Genomic DNA, 24,231 nt, shown 5'->3' with positions numbered 1-24,231 from the left:
GAAGTTGAAGTTCAAACACAGAAACGCAGGGGCTGTTACCACCCAAATCCAGACCAATAAAATGGTGAGCGTTGTGTATGCGATGTACGAAGTTGGTTTGTACTCTCAATGGCCTGGTAATTTCCAAACTCGATAACTTGAACTATTTCTAACAAATGGCTTCCAACAGCCTGAACTGTAGTCACACACTCGAATTTATCATAATTACTCGCACGGACGTTCGAAGAGGAGAGGTTATCCATGAATAACGTATCGTTGAGAACTCGGAATGATCAGTGAAATTTTGGTGTAAAATTGTCAAAATTCATGTATACATATGCTACAGCTGTCAGCTGATTCAACCTCACTTTGATTTTCAGGCAGTCATTTGAGGTCTCTTCATCTTAAAATAATTTTTTTATCAGTGGTCGATGCAGTACTTCATCCACAGGGAAACGCCAACAGGGAACACAAAATGGTCTTCTCGATAGGAGGAACTTATCACATGCGTCTGAGCACTCTGCAACTGGAGAAGCCTAATTAATATCCTTTGATTTTTCTAGTGACGGACGAAGGTGACATAACTGGTTACACAAATCAAGGGGTGTGGCGCCAAATGCAGTGACACACAAAACTTTGATTTTTCTAGTGACGGACGAAGGTGATATAACGGGTTATATAAATCGCGGGGTGTGGCACCAAATTCAGTGACACACAAAAAGTGAGATATATTGGTGCCTTAGCAATATGTCTGCATGTTTGTTGACGTTTTCTGTCCTCTGGATCAAACGAGCAATCCATGTGCTACTTTGGCTGGTTCCAAAGAACGGCCTACAGTGCTGGAAACGTCGGATTATATCACTATTTCTATACGTTGTTGTCTGACTTTAAAAGTTTCCCTATTATCCACCACATGCCGCTCAATCTTTTTAGCAATGTCCGAGCCGACTTTGGACCAGAACTTCTAAGCCCTCTTACCAATCGGATCATTCTAAAGAACGTGGTTTAGATGCAACTTACTTGTGTAACAAAATCATAAACACCGCTACCAGGGAAAGTATAATTTACTTTTTGTCGCTTCAACCAAGTGTCAGGCTTCTGTGGCTTTGATGCGTGCTGCAACTGCGTCACATGTCCAAAAATGGCTATTTTTCAAGATTATCGCTGATGAGTTTGCGCGTAGTGGCATAACCGACTGAGTGAGGTAGTGCTAGAAACATCAGGGGTCTTTGTGTAGCAAACTGAATTACCGCTGTAATGTTTTCTCTTGGGGGACAGTTAACCAATTATGGAACTGTGGTATACCCTTTGTTTCAGGCTAAAACTAATATAGCCTCTTGCTCAAACACTCGCGGATAGGCCTCATAAAAGAAGTTTGATCGAAGAGGTAGTTGCCTACTTGTGAAAACCCCAAACCGAGTGGATGTCCAAATGTGGGTAGGAAAAACTGTGAATTAGCTAATACGGAGGAACTGCCTAACAAAATTAAGTAGAACTGATGGATATTTTTTTAACACGAAAATCCTATGAACCCCGTATTTGTAGTGATTTTGGACGTCATCCAACTTTTATCTTTGTCAAGCAAAAGCACATCAACCGCCCTTGGGCAAATATAGCCGCGCGGACTTCAAAGTGGAACGCTAGTTTATACTTTCAATCACCTGAATGCAATCTCCCCATTGGAAGTTGTGATAACTAAAGTGTAATATTAATTATTTATTTGACACGAGACTAAATCCTTTCTAATACTATAGACTGACACATAAAGAGGTTATACTACAAATGCAGAGCAAAATAATGCTGGTAGTCGAGGCAGCAATATCAATAGATGAGATGCGTTTGTCTGGAAACAATGCAGTAGTTAAGTTACCCAGTGAGTTGAAAACATTTTCAGATGAAGTTCAGTGTGAATAGACGTACACAAAATAATAAATGACTTTGGAAACGAGACGGACATGTATGCTTAAAATGGAGTCAAAAGAATATCGATTGTGGGAGGAACTGTGTGCCAGAACCGAAAAGATCTGAAATAAACAAATGAAATTGTCGTTAAAATGTGGCAGTCAGAATTTATGCAGATAAAAATTGAACACACGAAAATCGCAAACGGAGCAAGGTGGGATATAGTGAAAGGATAGAATTACAAGTAGTTGGCAACAATCGTCTTCATAATCGTCTACATTACATTGCACATTAATCAGGATTCAGCTGATTCTATCAGTTATAATAAACGTGATCAGACGTTTTTTATCCATATAATGATTGAGCCATGTCGTCCAAGCTCTCGGGTATTCAGATGTGGACCCTAATAAAAGGTGAAATTAATGGTTTCTGGATTGTAGAACACAACGTTGTATAATGAAGATCTTATTAACTTCATCTTGAATCCGAGTAAGGTTCTTAGGACCTGAAAGTTTGAAGACTGCACATGGTTCACTAGCAGTGGAGAAAGTTGTTTAGAACACTGGGAGATTTACGTGTGTTAGCCAACAGGGATACTGTTCTTCAAAGAGTAGACATTACGGCGTCATCGAAGGCACTTCCAAATTTCCATTCCACTATTAATTGCAAATTCTAATTCACCCATACAAATGATAGAAATTCTAAGTTACAATGGTCATTTTGTTGATTTAAATGAGGACATTATCTGAGAGTTTTTCACCGTGTGAAATCAAACGAGTGAGATTCAAATGTTCGGTAACCGCTGCTTCAAAGCGCTATTTTCTACACACATTCCTGAATTGAGAAATGTAGTTAAGTGGATAGGCGTAGCAGTGTAGTGTGAGGGAGCACCGGTTTAAAGTCCACCATGGTATGATAGTTCAGTGGTTAGGGCGTGAATTAACTGACTGGAAGATCCGTGGTTCGAACCCGACCTCTGAATCCCGACTTCTCCTGTCTAGGTTCTGGCAACCTGGCAGTATCACAGCCCTTGCGTTTCCTTCGGGTGGCATGGCAGCCAGGGTGCTACAGTTAAGTGATTATCTTTTTATCTTAAAGCTTACTGGTTGAAGCTGTGAGCGATGCTTTGTGAAACACTACAGCTAGTTTCTGGGGGGACCTCTCACGTATGTGTGAAGTCTTCCCCAGCATCTCAATATACCCACTTTCCAGTACTACTTCACCATCCACATCATTGTTCCGTACTATGTGATCAAGCTGAGTCAAGCAACTTTTCACGATGGGTATGATTAAACAAATGAGTGCAAATACGCTGAACAAATTGATGGCAGCTTAGCAAAATAGACCGGTACATCGGGATACCTTAAAGTCAACAGCCTCAAGACTGTTCATGCATACACACTGTTCATGCATAAAAGACTGTTCATACATTCATACATAAATCCAATGAAACAACGAAGGTTTGTAAGGCATCTGGCGCCAAATGCTCAGAACCAGAAGTTGTACAATGGAAAAGTGCGTCCTTGCAAAGGTCCCCCTTTGAAAACGGAGACAAAACAATTTGTTGACGTTATTAAACCACGACTACTAGGAAGTACCACAATGGGGAGATGACGTAGATGGATGCCGCGTTGATAATCGTGGAATATATGCAGGCCAGGAGCAGAAAGCTGGACGGAGTCCCCCTCGTTTTTCAACCATACGAACCCCTTTATCAGTTAATTAGCATTTTACGTTTCAAGATGGAAATAGTACGTGCCATAACAATCAGGACTTACATGTGATCATGACTGTTTCGTGGATGCTGAAGATATCATGGAACAGTATTACAGCTTGAAATGCACATTGCATTGCAACAACAAAAAAGTGAACACACATTTTATATGGAAGTAGACTGTAGCCTCATTCATAAAACTAGAGAGTACGGCGAAAAAACGGTGCAAACACAGATAATAAGAGCCTGGTACCCACATCCAAGGATTCGATTTTTCTATATCCATCTAATTAGTACCGATGAGAGCAGGAATGAGAGATGTCTTCGGGTCTTTACGAAGAAAAACATCAGGTAAGATTCGAGTCCGTGGCTTTGTCATATCAAGTCCTCTTCGAGGGTTGAAGGCTAATCAGATGAAAGTACAATCTGGTGCTTGGATGCCCCAAACCTAGACTCAAAGTTTCAAACCTAAGGCATATTTTTTCGTTGTTTGTTCTTCTACAGCTTCCCATTAATTTGACAAATTTTTCAACATCGTCGTCTATTTCGAGCTCTTAACTAATGAGTGGTATTTATCTATTAGCATTGTCACGTCACAGAAAACACTCATCCTATACAGCTTGTTGGAATACTACAGTGTAGTATTCATTTCGGGGTTTGTGAGCATGATGTTCTTAAAAACTTCCTCATCGTCAGTAGTGTTGTTTTCTTTGCACCTGATAGTATTAGTTCAATTTAACTGCCTTTGCAATCAATAAACACGTAGATATGAAACAGGAACGACAATGCTTGATCAATTTTATGTCAATCACACCGGTGACACATCAAACGTAACCGTCAGTGGTTCGCTGTTTAACCATGTTTAATCAGAATCCCCGTCTCCCACCGGAATTGCAAAGACAAGTTACTGTAAATCAGCTAGGTGTGCAGTGTATAATCGTTAGATTTGGGCAAACTCTGTCAGAAAATTGGAGTAATAATACACGTGGTCTTTATATGCTTGGTGGACTGAGCAGTGTGGGACTCAGATCAAAGAGGTTGGGGGTGATGACAGAAATGTGGTTGACTTCCGGAAGAGGAGTACCACTGATTTCTGAAATGATTAATGTAGGACTGTTCCGAGCTCGGGTTACAAAGCCGACCAACGATGTTGTCAATCAGAGGAACCCTGCTTAATATTTTTTGAACCAGTTCAAGTGGTTGTCCGTTAATCGCTATCAAAAGTTCACTGAAAGTGTTTACTAAAAAAATAAATCTACGGATATTTAGATTTTTAAGTGTAGTCAGCTTCGGAACGGAGCGACTCCATACGGAAAGAAGATCAAAGGAAGGATAGAATACATGGCACAGCGTGAACTGAAGAATATAGACGATGTCATCGGTGTAGTTTATGTATGCATATCTCTTCAGTATATCCCCATTGATCATCCGTATTGAAGCCAGGTTTATACCAGCTCTGGTAAAATGTGATATGCGGGAATCTTAGGAAGAGCAACTATGGATGAACTAAAGACATTTAAACCTACCGTTTGATTCCAAGCTAGCAGGTTTCTGAACTTTTGCTTCAGAACTCTGGAGTGATAAAAACAAGCCGGTGACGGTTTCACGAAGCCATTAGGGTGAGAAGAATGTACAACAAAGCACACACAAGACAAATCATTCACTGACAACAAAGCATAGTTCTGGGAAAATAGTTAGTGTGTCGAGCAGTGAAGATATTCCGCCAGTCAGAAGGATGGAACAATTCTACTGTCTGCTTTTGGCTGGCTGGATACAGTACAGGAACTGTGTAGAGGGTACAAGTAAGAAGGTATATTTAAGAAATACACTCATTTACAAATCAGTTTGTTTTTCACGAGAGACTCAACTGAAACTTTCGCTTATGACATTCTACAACTGAATGCGCTGCACACAGGCGCCTCATGATTCAGTTGGCACGATATTCGAGAAATCGGAGTATATTTTCATAAAGGAAACTACTCACAAGGTTGCTGAAAACTCTTCGACAGCCCACGACCGGTTTCGCCCTACTTGGGGCTCATCAGGTAGGCGCAGTTGTAGAATATCATAAACAAGAGATTCGGTTGTCTCTCGTGAAAACCAAACTGATTTGCAAATGAGTGTTTTTCTCGAAAACAGTCCAATTTGGGTTCAAGTAGAACATGAAGTTGACGGAAACTCGGGGACTGCGCCTACCTGATAAACCCCAAGAAGGGCGAAACCGGTCATGGGCTGTCGAAAAGTTTTTAGCAACCTTTATGAAGCTATATTTAACTTCAAGGAAACTTGACTACTGTGCCAGTGTAAACCAAACAGAGGCCTACACAAGAAAGGTCAATCAGTGTCGACATTCACAAGGCAGAGACTAGGAATACTATGCCCTTCTGATGCAGCACACTCATGGAGAAGACAATGCAGCTAGTCATTGAGAGCGGCACCAACCACGGATGCTTTAGAAGTCGCATATGAATTGGTAAGGGCTAAGGAAAAAAGGAAATTCCAGGATTATAGAAAGGATTCCAGATGTTTGATGGATCAATTCAGGCCCGTGAAATCAGGAAGACGTAATCAAATTTCGACTACTGCAATCTCAATAGTGAGTTATATCCGAGCATCGTAGATGTTCTTCCTCTTTACCCAATTAGGATTACAGAACTTCAGTTAGCACAGAAGAAAACAATCATAAACGTGAAATTAAAGTACAGTGCTAAGTAATTTCGACTACTGCAATCTCAATAGTGAGTTATATCCGAGCATCGTAGATGTTCTTCATCTTTACCCAATCAGAATTACAGAACTTCAGTTAGCAGAGAAGAAAACAATCCCAAACTTGAAATTAAAGTACAGTGCTAAGTTAGACGGAAAGCTCATTCTCTGCCCACGGAGTTTCTGAAGAGGTACGTCGCCTCTCTAAAGGTGGTATTCTTCAAAACTGGCCTGCTAAATGCAATGCACCGAACAACTAACAGGACAGAGAATGTTTTTCTTGTTGGATCGGAAAAAAGGGTGTCACTAGAAGGACAGACGTTGCATTCGAAGATATGGTCATGGTTGTTGTTATCAGAGTAACCCAGAAGTAAGTTAAAACCACAATTACGGGAGGTTGTACTTTATGCAAGAAGCGAATTTCAATCTGATATCAGGTATCCACAAGATTCCTCTCAGCAGATCATTGAAGATCAGGTTCTTCGAACCAAAGATCAGGACTGCCTGCTCGTGATAACCAACGGAGACTGCTCTCTAATGAAACACATGAGGGAACTGCAACATATTGCGATTTCCTCACGGTTTGCAGGTAAAAAAATGAACCTCCCTTAATCGATACCTCATTGTAAAACTCACTAGTTTGGCTGCTTTTTCGCATTTGCGACTGATGTACGCAGCTCAGATTGGAGCACCGTGCTCAGAAAAAACCCGTGCCTACTCTAAAAGTTTGTGCAAAATACAAAACAAAGCTTTAAATGCTGCTCTATCTGATGAGTTTTTAGGAAATTGCACCCTTAATAAGGTGCAATTAGCCAGAAGAAATTTGTGGCACCTCAAGCGTCTCCTGGCAAACGACTACGGTAGTCTCAAACGCTCGGAGTTAAAGACAGCGGGAATCCATATATCGTCAACCCACCCGCTATAGGTTACGCACTTTTATCTCTAAATCCTCATACACTGCGTCGCGGGATGGAACCATATTTAACTTGATAGAGCAGACACGTTTCACTCTTGTGGTAAACATCTTTGCGATTGCATATGAATGAGACGGCGCAGGTTTTGTGTGCTGTGATACATTATCACAACAAGGAATAGGTTGACAACAACTGGGGCAACAAAATGGGCATGTTTACGAGCAATAACACACGGGGTCCGACGCAGTCTGTTTTTTACAACTTTTAAAGCCTTTGTAGTGGGCTTGAATTTTCAGTGCAGCCTTTTCAACTTCAGGATCTTCCAAATTGATGTCAACTTCTGAGGACATTTCTGAAAAGGATAGGCGGTATCACTGTGAATTACAGTTAGCCTTAAAAACTCGTTCCATTGGGGGTTAGTGGATTCATTATGGGGATAGAATATCTAGTGTCATGGCACTGGATTGTGAAGTATTTTAGAGCAGTTGTATAACAGTGATACACAAATGTATGATGCAACTGTGACCGATAGGAAATAAAGTGAAATCAACAAATCCTGAAAGCAGCCGTATTGATTGATCTCAGGAATCCGGATAAACTCTAGATCGTTGTCAACAACACAACATCAGTGTTCAAAACCAATGATTGTTGCCTTACAACCATAATTTATTTAGAGAGAATAATAAAGATGGGTGGGAAACGGAATTGGTGCTAGCCAACCACACTCACTTCGAGAATTCCACACCTCCAGACACTCGTTCTTACAATATGAATAGTATCTGGCAACAAGAGTGCCACTGGTATCGATTAGCGGCCATATATTGCAGCTTCTCTAAATGTGCGAAGGCTGAATCACATGAACTCTCTTCTGGAAGGCAAGTCTCACGGACGGTACCTAGACGTTTCTTAATCGATTTAATTTCCTTCTTCCAGGTTAAAGTGTAACCACCTGTCTTTTCAGCAAACGATGGTTCTGCTTCCGCAATACACTGCCACTGTCTGTGGACCCTGGTTTGTTGGAAGCTGTGTCTATTAGCCATCCAGTGTTCAGTTTGCGTTTATGAGTGTTCTTCACTGACATACCGTTTTTCTTGGTAGTCCAAAACAAATTCCAACATCGATTTTTGCCCCCAGTAACAATATAATGTTTCCGGGTTTTTCTTAGCATCATGTCAAAAGGAACACGAATAACTCGGCGTATTCGACCATAAAAAAGGGACATTTCATTCTTCCGCAGAAAAGTAGTCCGAATTTTTAATTTTCACCTCTAATAATCGGTACAAAGTTGTCCAAAACGGTTGGCTGGCTCATGGCCAAATGGCTAATAGCCTGAAACTGCCGACCAAGGGTACATGCATCCGATCATTTCATGCTCAACGGAGGAAGGAGAGGCCTCACGCGGTAAGGTTTTTCAAGATACCATCACTCCTTTGCATTTGTCATTTTTAATGCAGTCCACAGTAATACTCACGAGTGGATCATTTTGGACCGTAAGGTAATGGTCACGTTCACTTAAAGTGAGCAAACTTGTTACTTCTCTGCGTGCTAGCGCGAAATTTTTCGAAAACGCGAACACCCTTATTGAAATTTCAATTAGAATGAACCTCATTTGTTACTGTTACTTTACTCTGAATACATATATGCTATTCTAATAATAAACCCATGAAAAGAAGAAAATTTTAGTGCCATCAAATTACGAAGACTATGATGCAACGAATTAGCTATATTCGTCTAAAAAATAGGATTTTTTAGACTAGTATTGAAAAAGAAAAACCCAATACAGCGTTTAGCTTTAGATGGAAAATAATATTTGCTTTTAAAACAGTCCTTACTCGGTTGATCTAGTTAACTGCGAACTTTCGGAAACTTACTTTGTTAACAGTCTTCCGTGATTTGTTCTGATGCGGAAGTCTCGTCGCCTTCTGGACACGATTCTATTTGAACGTTGGATTCAGACGCTTCGTCTTGTGTCTGTGCAAAATTGGAAGGGTCTATGACTTGAAGTAATATTTCAGGCTTGGTTACCTGTGGAATTCTTTTGGTCTGTGAATGGAGAAACCTGGGATTTCGATGCTTCTTCTGTGGTATTTACTTGGGTCAGATTTGCCTCCGGTTCCTCAGTTAGTGAGGCAGGGATATAATCTATGATATGAGGGGATATTTTGTTTTGTTTACTTACCACTTCTTTCGGTTCCTGGACTTTGGTCTTGATAGGATTTTTCGAGAGTATAATCTTCCGACTGTGTCTGTATACTTGCCTCTGGTGAGGCCTCTTCGTCGGAAATGAAGTTATCTGCTCTCTTGCACTCACGCTGTAAACATGAATTAGTGAAACAGTTAACCCTTGTAAGTGTAGTTATAAAGAACAGGTACTTGTTTGTTCAGCACAACTGACAACGAATAAAGCTTGCACTGATCAAACACATTGCAGGTCAGCCCTATGTAACACCACGACTCAATGTAACATGGTGCGGACAGCTGAAAGAGAAACTGAACTGAAAATCGTTCACGCAACAAATCGAAATGAACCCGTAAAATGTTTACCACGTGATGTTCGCTCAGACACTGGGTACTCAGAGGATATTGGTCGCTTTAGTTCATACCGTTTAGAAATGTAATCCGTTCTAAAAAGCTTTGATAATTTTGCTGCGTGGTTTAGTTAGCGCTCCAGACTGCTGCTGCAAAACGTAGTGGGATCACACTCAAGCTTCATGCTTGCAGACCGGTCAGTTGGCGTAGCAGATGAAATCATTTACCTGGGCACTTTTACAAGTTCCTGTGGAATGGATGGAAAATAGATTAGTTGTAGAATCGGGAAGACTGGGACAGATTTTATCAACCTGCGACACCAGTGGAGGTGACGTGACAGTTCATTTGTCCAGGGGAAAGAGCAGTCTATTCTACCCCACTTATGGATCAAGCATTCGACCTCCTCGTACGCAGGATGCATTGAAACATGGTGTTTCAACATCACTGACTCCGAACTATTGACCGGGGCTGGTGCGAACATCAGCTTAGCAATTCTTGGGTAGAGTAGATGGCTTTGGGAGGAAGGAACCCTCCAGCAATGGATGAACAGCTCACGTCCCGTAGATTACAGTAGTTAGAACGAATACATTGCATGTCAGCGAACCGTATGCCTTGAGGAACTCTTTTGGTCCATGTCTTTATTGAGTAAAAGCAAAAAGCAGGTGGGCAGTCAGTGATCTGGTAACGAAGTATGAAAGCAGTAATCAGTGAGTTCAATGGATTCGAAAACTTACATTTCCCCGGATGGGACTGAACTCATAAATTGTTAATAACTCTGTTAGAACTTACTCGACTAGGCAGTCAGTGACTTCGATGCACAAAAACTATCGCCTTCACCAAGCAGCTGTATAGTTCTCCGGTTCTTCAAGCAGCACGAATGGTTTAGCATTGCTCCTTTGTTAGGTTACTACTCCTATGCTCAACTATATCTCATCTACACCTGATAAACTGAAATGAACTGAATCTTGGTCATCAACGTGCCTGTGGAATTTTAGAAAGATCGAATTCAGTACTGCTGAACCTCTGGTACTCGTTAAGGCTGGTCAACGAAACCCTCATGTTCAACGTGCGTAGTTTTTAAACAAAGCTGATTAATAAACAAGCCCGCAAAACAGCCTGATCGGAGCCAAGTTGCATACACCGGATTGAAGAGCACTCATAAGTTGAGGCCCTCCATTAGTAGCTGACTGTCGTATGACCCAATTAACCTCTAATCAGCTTCCAATTAGTTTTGCTAGCCAGAGACAGAGAAGGACCAATAAATAATTGAAGATGTCCTTCCCTATAATGCACACAGCGAGCATCGACTCCGAATTTACCAGACAACAGTGCCTCTTCCGGGCTTGGTAGTCCAACATGGGCGCTCTGCTCAGTCACCAAGATGGCAGTATCCATCGTTCTTGCTGACTAAGGCAGTCGCAACAAATCTAAATAAAACCCTTGTGAAAGCTGTTCCCCAAACAAACCGAAACCACGCTGAATACGTATGACAAGCGCAGGTTAGAAATCCCAACAATGTTTGGGATTGGACTTTAAGGCACATGCGACAGCCAGTCTTTTCCAGGCGTAGGGCGACCGCAATAATCAATTGCGATCGATGCTACACTGTTACTCTAGGTCCCCACAATTGTCACAATAAGGAGCAAAATAACACTGGCTTGATCGATATCACAGCAACTTCTTCGGTAAAACTGTCATTGCCTGCCCTGCCGTCCAGACGCAATTTCAAAATAGACATTCCACTCACCTTGACCATGTATTTTGACAAAATCACGTGGAATTTTCACTAATAAAACTAAGGTAGTGGTCAAAACAACCGCGATCTCCTGTTAGGACTTGCGCAAATTGGTTTCATTTAGTTATATTATGCGGGAATCTCTTGAAAAAAGTAAGTTGCCTGGTAAACGGCATACTTGGTTATAGCTACATTACAAACGTGAGATTACCAACAGCCTAAGACGAGGAGCATATTTAATAGCACTAACGGGATTTATTCCACCAGAATGCCACAGCTCCTATTTTTCGGACCAGTAGTATATTTCGCTTGAAATGGAGTAAATTTTTGGGGTGTTTTTCATTCCGAACAATATTCTCACGCAAGGTTCTATCGTCGTGAGTCTTTTATTGAAATAATTTCGCTTGTGTGGCATAATATACGACCAGGGTTTCATCATTCAGCTACTGGTTGCTGGTTGAGAACTTCAGTAGACCAGTTGTCCTTTATCGAACCAGGAGACGATGTAAATTTAGTAGATGCATTAGTCGTTAAATACATCTGAATTCAAGTTCCTGCACAATAAAGTAAAACTTACCGAACGAAAGTGATAGGACCATAGAAAAAACAGGTTACTTAAGGCCACTGGTGTTAGCTTGTTAGGACACGATTGGTTTACAATCCCCATCCAATCACTGCCTTAGAACGTTGCAGGCAAACCAAGGGGACAGTTAGTCACGTGGCCCGATTTCGGTCAACGGCCACTGGGTAAGAAACTTCATGCGGAAACATCATGCTCAATCAGCGTAACAACAGGCTTAAACTTTTTCCTACACAGGCGAATGGCGACGCCTCGACTGTTCCTGATAACACCCAGAAAGCCGATTATGGTTTGCCACAAGAAACTGGAGCAGACAAGTGTTAATAAATGGCAATTTTGACGGTTTTTGCTCTCTCCTTAGCCACCACACGGGTAGGAGACAATGTTTCATTTCAGGAGTATGTGGCATCAAGAGAAGTGGCATTAGAATACGTACCAAAGAACATTCAATAGTGTGATTCTGTCCTGACCGATGCTTTCCAACATCATGTGAATGCAAACGTAAGAGAGAATCTTCCCCAACTCCAGAGCCCCAGTACACTAGCGGAAACGGCCGGAATGTTTGCTCGCCAAAGGTACCGCCTAAAATATAGCTCAACATTCCGTTCCCCTTTCTTGAATCTATAGAAAAAGTTTAGGTGCTGTTACAGGTGCACTTTAAAATTTTCACATAAGTTTTATAACCCCTGAATATGAGCACGAATTCTTCAACAAGTGCGTTCTCGAATGGATAGAAATTGATATTGCAAACTCATGCCTAATGAAGATCATCTGTGAGCTCCAGCAGGATGAATTCCCAGCAAAATAATCAGAAGTCCCTATTGATCCATATCTTTCGGAGTCCTCACTTCATGCTTCAAGCAGTCATATTAGAAACCTCCAAATTTTAAAGACTGCTTGAATATGAAACGGTCTAAGTGCATTGTTTCGGTTACTCACGTTAATTGAAGCACACGCACCGTTCCAGTGATGTTCAAAAACCTGAACAAAATATGGACGCCCAACTAAACTGGTGATGCTTCGTAGTGTGGAAACCGTATTTGATCCCAGAGACAGTCTGACAGTTTCCTGAACTGCTTTCTGGTATTGGTAGGATACATGGCCTTGGGTCTGGGCGAAATAATTCCCAGGAAGAAATACATGCCCAGGACTTTTGTAACACTTCTTATTCCCGCCGTTCTCAATCCACCCTACAAACCCCGTCGAGAAAAAATGGCTAGATTCAATATAGTTTCATTCTACTGCCTGCGGACACATCGTAGATGCTCGTCTGAAACTGTTCGACTGTCCAACTTCTACAGCAGAACAAATGGTCTCAAAACATATGGAGAATATTCCTCAAGGCGATAACACCTGGTGTAAGTAACCGTTTCCCCATACGGTTATGTTTTATGCATCGGCTTAATTGAACTTCGGATATAATCAAATGAGCCTCAAAGTTAATTCATCCTATTTCTTGAAGGGCATTGTGTTCCAAGAAGCGATCTGACATTATTGGCTAAACTGTCCGTCAAATCCAGTCCAAATGAGAGACAGCCGATGTAGCAGCTCTGATTGGTAGATAGGTGATTTAAGACGATAAAAAATAATCGTTCAGTTGCAACAGCTGTCATTCCACCTGAAAGAAGTAGGAGGGCTGAGATACTGGCAGGTTGTCCAAGCCTAGGTAAAAGCGGTCGAGATGCAGAAATTGGGTTCGAACCACGGACCAACCGGTTAGAAAGTTCGCGCCTTATGTACTGAGCCATCTCGATTCGAAAACGGAACCCAACTTAATGGTACAAATGATGTCCGTGAGTCGGGATGTTTCGTAGACCTCAGTACGTTACTTATCTGGAGGGTTCAGAATGTTTCTCCTTCCGAGGTTTTCCAGGATTCATTCTTCGACAGAGGCCAGCAATCGCCACCAAGTCTCGTGGGGTTTACTGATTTACAAGAACCATGGGATTCAGGCTCGACTTTTAGCGTCACATTTAAAAACGTTGCGAAGGTGCACTTGTGGATAAAATTATACGGTGAGATACATTGAAGTGCCATAACTAATGCGACAGTACAAACCAGCCTTTAGTTTCAGAAATTTCTCGGAAAACGTGATCGAAGCATGATCGGATGACGGATGCAGGAATATACAACAGACCCCGATTTACGACATCATTATGACAGATCACTGATAAAAAGCTATTACTTTTCGGCTGTTTAAAGGGGGAAAAATAGAAGTAACAGAATTCCTTAAAAAAGTTTTCCTATCATCCAGCGTGTTGTCTAGACGTGCACAGAATTCCCAAGAAACACGCAAAGGATGTGTCATTGGCACAAACCTTTTGCCACGAAGACTGAAAGCACCATGTGACTAAATCGTTCGTTGGTCAGTTTAGTGCGGTTTCGCCACACTAATCGACACAGAGTTTCATATTACGGGGTGTGAAACATAATCATACCAAACATAAGAATCAGACTGTCGTTTTAACCCACTGCTCACCTGTAGGTCACGCCACTTAAACTTCTTCATTTGAAGTTACATACATGGACGTTGGGCCAATACTGTCAATTATGAAGGCCCTATCCCCCGATAAATACTGCGGACCAAACCCGTAACCTTGTTTGCTTCTATCGCTAAGCTGTGCCGAGTGAACTTCAATGGCATGTTGTATCTTCGGCAGCCCGGATGTCAAGTATCCCAAGTCCCATGCGTGCATGTTGCTCGAACGCTCTCAGGCTCCTATCCGTCTATTAACTGAATCGAACAGTCATACATAGGCTTCTCTGCTTCCGGTTGAATATCTGTGACAAACTGAATTGGGTCACTTCACCCTTTACTTCCCGTCTTCCTAACAAAATGGAGTTGCTCAAATGAATGGGCGTGGTTTCTTGGCAAGGAAACACGAATATTGGTTCTAAATATGGCCAAGAGCTCGAAGCACACTAGAGAAGACAGCCAAAAAATGACCAAGAAATAGTCAAATAACCCGTATTTTTGATATCACACGGGCTGCAGCTTTAAAGCGAAAAAAACGAAACGACGTTTGTCGACGGTCACGCCTACTTGACCATAAAAACAAGCATTGGATGGATCACCGGATTCCGTCATCCATTGTCCTACAAAAGTAAGACGTGGATTATGTTGACATTAGTCCACAAATCTGTCTAGATGGAAAAAAGCCTCTTAGTATGTGCAACAAGGATACCATGTGTAGGCAAAACTATTACCATGGCAAGAAAACGAAGACAGAATTTTACATAAGACATGAATTTCACAGACTCAAAATATTAGCTCTAGATTTTGACAGAGACCTGAGGGGACGGAGCAGACTAAAACAAGAAGGGATTGGTCAGGCTTACGAACAATTCATAGTATACTGCAGGAACTTGGTTACATCAGTGTGGGGTGTATTAAGACTCACAGAAAACACGATTACTACGCTGCCAGAGTAAAAGCGCTCGTATGAGAAAAGTGTCTTTCCAGAATAGTTTTGGTCATTCTTTTTTGGTCTACTTTTCTCCGAAAATATGTGAAGCTTAACAAGAGAGTTTCCTCCATCGAGAGGTCAGATAAACTGATACTGTTATTTTGGGGTTCACAAGCACCTATTCACGCAATATCTTGTTGATTGAGGTGTTTGGCACCCACGGCGATCGAATAAGCTTTGTAAAATGCCGGGCGAACAGATCAAGTTTTAGCACACAGCTTAGGTTGAGTGACAAACGATAACCAATAGTCTAACGCACCAATCGGAGATTTCCTCATACTAACGCTCATCATCTGTGGTTAGGAAAATGTTTTAAGGCATAAAATCACGCAGGTGTATCCTTTATATTACTTCTAAAGGCTTTTTCGAAAGTGTTTTCAGGTCGAGCTGCATCCCCAAGCCCGTTCACATGAAAATCTTGCGACAAGCCTTATGACCTATATACACTGATGAAAAGACCCAGAATACAGTAAAAATAATTCTTCAGCTGCAATATCCTTCCCCTGCGTAACTCCCATGCCCAAGTCTAGACAAGTGCAGCCGAGCTGCAGGCGTTGGGTTCAAACCACAGAGCTTCCTGCCAATAAGTTCGCACCTCAACCCCTGGGCCATCTCAGGCTCCTGAAGTACAATGCCCGAGATGGTAACTATTCGGAGGCCGGTTATCGCAAATGCACAGAAGAACTGTACGAAAACAGTGAAGGAGAGTAGTGAAGGCACCGTGAGTTAGCTTCTGTCACTTATAGGGTAGCTTAGTAACATCAATAACTTCAACAGAACACGTTTTTTAAAGGAATTTCTATACACAGATTAGCATTTGCGTAAAGCATGGTTCCTTATAGACTGCAACAGCGTATATATTGTGCGCGAGCGCCCGAATGTATCTAAAATATTTTTTTCCTTTTAGTTTGTTTTATCCTTTCACTCAGGCTATTCAGTCTAAAGTGCCTGTGTAGCGGTCACTTACAAGAACACGCACCACGAACACACAAATGAGGTGACACTAAGGTGTCCCACTTGCAACCTTGACTGACAGCATGTACACTGGAATTTCCCATCCATTTTGCTCATGCTGTTACCTGCGTCACGTGGCATGCTTTCGACCTTCAGTCGCATCGGGTCAGGTTGTTTTAACGTTTGCACAACTGTCAAACAAGAATGGACCCCCCTCTCATCACAGTGCATGCAATAAGTAGGCATACACCTGGGCCCAAAACACACATACAAACAGAACAGGAAGTCAACCGAACTTCACAAGCAGCTCTAATGCAGAGGAAACACGTCCCGCGTCCGGACCTTCACACAGAGAAGCTCACCACTTATCCGCAAAACAATAAATCACCTGTTGAATTGTTCCACTTGCAACGTTGTATTTATATTATACATGATACACCTAGTAACCGTAAACTACTAATGTCTACCATAGTAAAAATTGTTATTAGTGCACACACCTCCTGATTCATAATACAACCACTTATAACCTGTGCACTAATAGCTAAAACTGACAAGCAATCTTCTAGGAATCTTCGTTTTCCAAAAAACACAAGGGATTACACATGGAATCTCACATCCATAGTTGTAGAGTTTACACGAGATGTTCTACCAGTCAGCGATGACATACACTGTGTGGAAAGTTTCTATCTGATTTATGACACAGCATAAAAGAGAATAACATATCTGTAGAAATACGTAAGATGAGAATGAGCTATCGTTTCAACACGAACTATGCTTCGTGTGCAAACCTAAAAATACTACCCGAATGATGGATTCTCCAACTAAAAGATTTTCGTTAATCTTCTCGAAAAAAAACGGAAGCTGCGAATTTTCGCTGTGCGTCATTCAAAAGAAACACAATATAACACCTCTCGGCAGGGACAATCTGGAGCGCCTGACAAGCAATTTATTTAAATTCAACAAGACGCTGCCGAAAGTTGTTCTAGAATCTTAATCCGTGTAAATGGGATTTTGTAAGTGGAACAGGATGGGTGGATATCATCACTTACTGGATATTCGCCTGCGTCGGCCCACGTTTGCTGTCCAGAATCTCTAAGTGCAAAACAAATAAACAAGCACGAATGGGATGTCTCATAGTTACGGGAAGAAACCCGAAGAAAATCACCTCATTTTCGTTAGAGTGAAAATAAAATTCGTTTCCACAATGTTGAGAGATGTGGTTTCGAACGTCGTGCCATCGACACAAAACTTTTGGCAGATGAGGAATATCGTTCTGTTCAGTTTTAGTGAAATGAAAGTTACCTGCCGAATAGATCAGAACAAGTGGCACCTAAAAACACCTCAAAAATTTTCATCCACTCAGTATTTCTCTAGCGTTTTACCACCAGAAGGAAGACAAAATTGATAGACGATCAAGTTTTTGGTGGTCAAGATGTGACCATTTTATAAAGCCAGCAGCCGCCACTATTCGCAGCTCACTATTCGCAGAACAAGTGCTAAAACACACGCCTTGTTACGATAAGCCCACTAATGTTGATATTCAGAAATATCACGTATCTAGACATTCATGGAGGTAAAATCCACTAGCATCTTCTGCACGTAAAGTAATTTGTTCCATCAGGTTGTCCACTTGTGACTGGGAAATGTTCAAACCTGTCACGGTGAATGTGGGGGGGGGCGAGATGGTTCAGTGGTTAGAGCGCGAATTTACAGGCCGGAAGGTCCGTGGTTCGAGCTCGACCTAGGCCTCTCGACTTCTCCTGTCTAGGCTTGGGCGACCTGGCAGTATCATAGCCCTCGTGCTTTCTTCGGGTGGCATGGCAGCTAGGCACTCTGGACAGATAGGTGGAAAATGGCCTCATCTGTGCTTAGTCTCATGCAAGCTGTTCATCATACCTCTCCCTGTCGAAGTTACCATCAAGCGAATCCAGAGTATACCGAGGCGCACACCCTGCGCGATCGGTGTGGCTAAGCTGATTGTGCCGAACAGTGGTATTGGACTAGCGTCACAACAATGCACATGTCAGGTCTAAAACATGCCTGACCATCCGCATACAATAAGAAGGTTCGAGTAACCGATTTTGAGATTTCGTACGCAAATGTTCAACGATGTGACGCACTGACCAGACGCTAGCTACTTTGACTTTATCAGTTCGACAAGTAAAACAGCCTAAGAAAATTCCGGGCATCATTGTTCTGTTCCCGTACCCAAAGTACAGTCCTCAAAAAAGTTTCACGCATGAAGTTTGTGGTTACTATGTGGCTGATAACAGATTGTGATTTGCAGTTTCCCAACCTTTTAGCATCAAAATGATACAAAGTTAAATGTTAACTGGCTATAAGATGAACGCAGAATGCACAAACGGTGACTTGTTGGTTATCTTCGAGTTTACCATGAGTTATGGATTTCCTCAACATATTCCTAGGCTTTTGTTCAATACTCTAGCCCAGGAAGCACCATATTCTAATTATCAAGCGTCTTTTTGGGAAAGCAACAAACAGTTGATCCGGAAATATGTTTTCCCCAATTTCGGATTACACCATAACCGACGGTATGATAGCGTTATATATATATATATATATTGGTTTATTAATTTATTGATTGAAATTCATCATTTGGAATTTTACCCATAAGCGGCTGCTACCCAGATGAAACCTCCAATCTGATGACAGTGAGGAAGTGGTCTGCGAGTTACTGAATGGTAAAAAACGACCACGAAGTTCTGGTTAAGCAGCCATCATTAATGCTGGAATTGAATCTCGGTGCTACCATAACTTACCCAATTTTCAAAGCTTTTCTTGTGCGATAGCCGCGATAACAGGATTGAATTTGTACAGCTGCTACCTCTTTGCGTACTTCCTCCGTTTGAAGTTGTGCGTGATGTCGGCGATATTCAGTTTGGATGGTTACTGCAGCTTTTTTCTGCTCCGCATCTGACGAACTCAAATGAAGACGCTTGAAAAATAGACCGTACACTGCTATTCAGTGAGCGAATAATCAAGAACAGTATACCTCAAGTTTTTTTTTTGAAATTTTAACCGAACAAGAAATAAAAAACCCAAACGTAACTTGCATCAGGACGGTTTGTAGGAATTCTGGAAATGAAGCCAATTTTTATTACCATGAGAGTTCAAAAGCGGCTTATTTTTTATTGCTTAAATAAACTATTTCTACGACATTCCTGTAAGAAAGAATATTATTGCGGCATCCGTAACGGCCATCTAGCATACTACACGCTAAATTCGAAGTTAACCCATAAAGATACAGACAATACAAAATGGTGGTAACAAAAGTTTTTTGATCTCATCTTTCAATACTGTGGCTATTTTTGGCATAATAAATACGGTTTTGATGGGGACCTCATGTGGAGATGTAAGGTAATCGTTTGCAGTTTTTCCTCCAAATCAGACTATTTGGGTAGTTTCTCTCGAACAGTCTTTGGCTGTCTCAGTTTGCCTTTCTCAAAACAGTAGCTTTCTACCCTTCCAAACAATCTGATGAAGCAAAGTGGTTATGAGCAACTCTTTCCAACCAAACTACTACGGGCATTAGGAAGTAGTTGAAACTAAGATAATCAATTTGGCAGTGCGGTGCTTTTGATGACTGCAGCATAGCCAACTGAACAGCCAGTTAAGAATTGCTAGTATTATTACTATATGTGCTAGTACGGCGCTCTAGGAAGGTGCCAAGTTAAGCTGCATACGCCTGGATTTTGGGAGATGTATTGGCGCTTTTCGTACGCACGCCATCTGTCAATTTGCATCCTACTACGATTTTAAGACTTTTTTAAGAATTGAAGACTTTTAAGAGAATACATATTATCCTCTGATGTAGCGCTCACTGTCGACCCACGGTCCAGCTAGCTCACATTCATTGTTCTTTGTCTTCAGGCGTTTAGTCTACGCCCGTTATGGCTTCCCAAATGCCGTAGTCCCGTTTTTGGTCTTGTTTAGGAGTCATCTCTACGAAAGTTAGGCCACTCGTTATAGTCCAGGCCCGTAATATCATACGCATTGTTTATATAATTTTCATGCATACTTTACTAGGAACGGTAAAGATTCTAGGACATTGTCGTTTATTGTTTCATAGGGTGGCAGTTCCTCATTTTAGACAAAAATGGTGTGAAACAGTACGGTCATTATGGTAGCCATATGTTCATTCACAGATGACAGACAGAAGAGATTATTACATGGGCGGAACGTAGCAGCCGTTTTAGCAAGTATTCACAAATCAACCAAACTTGTCGCTGTCCATTTAACAGACGTGGCATCCTTATATCATATCTAGCACAGCACCAGTTCTTGTTTTACTCAAAGTCCAACAGCAAAGTGTCTTTGCTTTTTTTCCTGTATATACTTGACCACATGTCTATGAGCAAAATTACGCACGTACGCGTGCGTGTATCAACGCCAACAGTTTAGTCGGAAGTGTGGGCTATCCGCAGATTGGTGGCAAAACCAAACACGTAAACAGTGGTCCCTGATCAGGGTGATATTTTATTCAGGGAAGGTAGATTTCGGAAATTGAGACCAAATAATTAATTTTTGTGATAGTCGAATAAACTCCTGAGTTACGTGTTCAATATTCTGATAAAAATATTGAGTGTTTATAATTTATACACACTTGTCTCTGTTGAACCGAATTTGAAACAAAATTCTCACTTACTTGGTGGTAAACGGACGTAAGTGACCAACAATTTTAGAAAATTTACATTTTTGAGCATATTTTGTAGGTATTTGTAGGACTTTCGCTCATTATCTTGCCCAAATTCGATATGTTCTTTGATCGCCCATCGAGTTATAATCGCGTAACATTAGTTTCTGTGAAGTATTGAAGGTAAATTCTATGACACGCCAAAGACGACACGTTGTCCAAATTTTACACCATGGCGATTCAAAGAGGACCTTGGACCCATGCTTGTCAATGGAACTCGCAGTCAGTATTCTGTACCGGATTTGGCTATCATAGACTGTCCATTAGTCGGTATTTATCTAGATTACCAGAATAAGTGATTCACAGCTTCGTTAAGGAAACAGTCTGGCTGATAACGAGTTTGAGAGTAGAGTTACGCTTTAATGCCAAAACACAACGATGAAGAAGTTGCCGGAATCATACTTCATTAAAATAGAGCCCATTACATCCTGAAGCTTTGGAAGAGACTGGAGAAACGAATGCTACATTTTATGTCCACTAGGTGAGATGCAAAAGACGCGCTGTTTATAAATAGCAAATAAAATGTACGCAACCTCAATATTTCTTATTATATGGTAACCCCTATACTCATAATTACTGACAAATCTATGCCAACGCAACACCTCATGAAGAATGTGAGAATGAAGTCGACAGTCAGAATTTCGCATTCGAAGGATGAAAACATTTTGTCCTTCATGTTATGATCGCCTAAAGACCTCGCCGAATAATATGACTGCTAGCCACACAATTAGGCCTACACCTTGTGAAGGGACCTGCAATAACTTCTGGTGATATTTTACAAAAAACTTAGTCCTGTAACCCTCGAACTCACAGTTCGCGGTGCACCTAATTCATCGTATTATACAAAACCTATTGTCCGTTCTATCAACAGACAGGCCACGAAGCTACCTGCTCCCGTGAAAGGCTCATTCTCCCAGCGCATAAAGCAGTATAATAAATGCGCCTTGGACGTAACCACTGGAAACAAAATTATATCGTGATCACCATGGCTCACCAATGCTAAACAAATGGCATTGATGCTTCTCGATTACTAAAAAATGTGGTCCGTAATGAAGGACGGTGTGACGCAACTCGCTAATATACCTTGATGTTATTCGTAAGATTTAACTGCCTGTTCACCACTCTAGTGGCAAACTTTTAGGATCGGGGTAACGTTGTCTCTTCAGAGGATAGAATATGAACGTTATAGAACCCAGTAAATCTACTGGAATTTTCATGGTTTTGCTCATCTCACACCAGGACAGAAACACTTGCCCTTATGATACGTTGGAGAAACTAAGGATACTCGCGAAAATTAAAAATGGACAAAACACGTGACAAATATGGAACCATTAACTTCCGATGTCTCTGCAACTACTTTCACACTTCTTTTAATTTGCTAGTGAAGTGTCACCTGGGAGTACTGTAAACTTTCAAGGACCCATAGCTTCTCTAGTTTGTGTGGACAGACTAAGTGTTTGCAGCCTAATAATTTTGCGTATATTGGTTGAGATAAAATAAATAGTTATGGAAGCTGTGTCTGTACCAACGCTGTGATTGTCTTCAGTAATAATAATAGAGTGTACTGAGTGATGACATCTTCTATGCGTCAAGAATTATTAGAAGTAAATGTCTTCCGCGGAACGGACCACATATGGAGTAGCACTCTTCAGTAGACCATTTCTGTCATGCATTGGTTGCCCTTGGTCTATGTCCGAAATTGCGGTTACTTATTCATTATGGCGTATCTGCTCTACTTTTCTTGCCACAGCTACTTGCTCCTCTTCATAGTTTCTATTCAAACATACTCTTACCTTTCTGTCGACCCAGAAATTTGATGCGCCCCGTCAAAGCAACATGTATGCTCTCCTTTATATGCGCAACAACAAATTTACGCTACGAAGTGGTACTTCATGAGGTATGCAATGCTCTCCCAAAACGATATTAACCACGGATCCACATCTAACCAGTTTGGCTGCCTCACTTAGGATTGCTCGTCTACAAAAATGCCTGGAATTCTACCCTGATGCATGGTTTAGACGAAAGACTAATGAAGTCATTTCAAAGGTGCCAAATCTATTGATGTTTTACGAAGACGAACTAAGCTGAAGCTACCTAGGGACCCTGTAGGTAGACATTTCCATATTCTTCATGCTTTAGTGGCGCAAGATATCTCGCTAACATATCTCGCTTCCAGATGTGTTATCTAGAGGTCCAACTATGTGGCCCACCTTTGGTTCTGTGAAGTTTTGTTTGCGATTTATCATATTAAATAAAAGACCTGATTTATCGATCTAAACGTAGTCTCATGTGTTTTGATTAAATAACATTTCAGAAGCTAATTTACTCATTTTTATATCACTGGCATTTATCGGTCCTAATATTTAGAGGATTGTTCCTTCATAAGTAGAGGCTGTGTGCCATAGGCTATTTATTGGTGCGGCTTTGGTTGATCATATCATTAAGTGTTGATGAATTAAACTGGGTAACGAATTAGCCTAGTTTGAAACGGGCCTGATATATGCAGTCGTTCTGATTGGCGGTGCACTTTAAAGTCATGGTGTTCGCGTTTTTCAACAATTAAGTATACATGCAATGGTGTGTAAAGTGGAGTTCACTATTCTCAGGAAGCCGGAATATTCCTCGTACAACTATTATACATGGTTTTCTGATTACGAAGGTTTGCCTTTGACCTCCAAATGGCATCAGTATATTCAGGCTTGGTCACAGTTTGGCTGCGGCCACCAACCTTTTTTTCCAAATGATCCAAAGGTCTAAGCAAACCCTCAGGATTATGGGATATCGGACTTTGTTACTAGTCAGCACTGTAAGGCAAGGCATCACATAATATTTCTGAAGCTCTGTATTAGTTCGCTCTGGCATCCACTGCTTGAGGCCGTGTTGTAGCACTTGTAAACTGCTCTTTTTCATGCTCAGTATCATCTTCTTTTTCCCATCATTATCAGTCACATTGCTGTACAAAAGTTTGTTTTACTAAAATACAACCGCTACCGCCCGCGCGTTGGCTCCAACGTGACTTTGAGACTTTTGCTGAGTG

General features: G+C 41.4%; 1 protein-coding gene across 1 annotated transcript in view; it reads right to left on the bottom strand.

Moving 5' to 3' along the window:
- Window positions 1–1,699: 1,699 nt before the first annotated feature.
- Window positions 1,700–24,231, bottom strand: part of T265_04069 (hypothetical protein) — a gene marked incomplete at both ends in the record, with an annotated part of 35,705 nt that continues 13,173 nt past the window's right edge. The window contains 7 exons of the mRNA XM_009168715.1: window positions 1,700–2,003; window positions 5,122–5,167; window positions 7,449–7,567; window positions 9,241–9,357; window positions 9,395–9,527; window positions 17,530–17,572; window positions 19,261–19,436. Coding sequence (XP_009166979.1) covers window positions 1,954–2,003; window positions 5,122–5,167; window positions 7,449–7,567; window positions 9,241–9,357; window positions 9,395–9,527; window positions 17,530–17,572; window positions 19,261–19,436 — 684 coding nt within the window. The remainder of the gene's footprint in view (window positions 2,004–5,121; window positions 5,168–7,448; window positions 7,568–9,240; window positions 9,358–9,394; window positions 9,528–17,529; window positions 17,573–19,260; window positions 19,437–24,231) is intronic.

The sequence above is a fragment of the Opisthorchis viverrini genome (genome assembly GCF_000715545.1).
Source record: "Opisthorchis viverrini unplaced genomic scaffold opera_v5_64, whole genome shotgun sequence".
NCBI lineage: Eukaryota > Metazoa > Platyhelminthes > Trematoda > Opisthorchiida > Opisthorchiidae > Opisthorchis > Opisthorchis viverrini.
The sequence above is the reverse complement of the archived record's forward strand: the minus strand, read 5'-3'. Positions and strand labels throughout refer to the sequence as shown.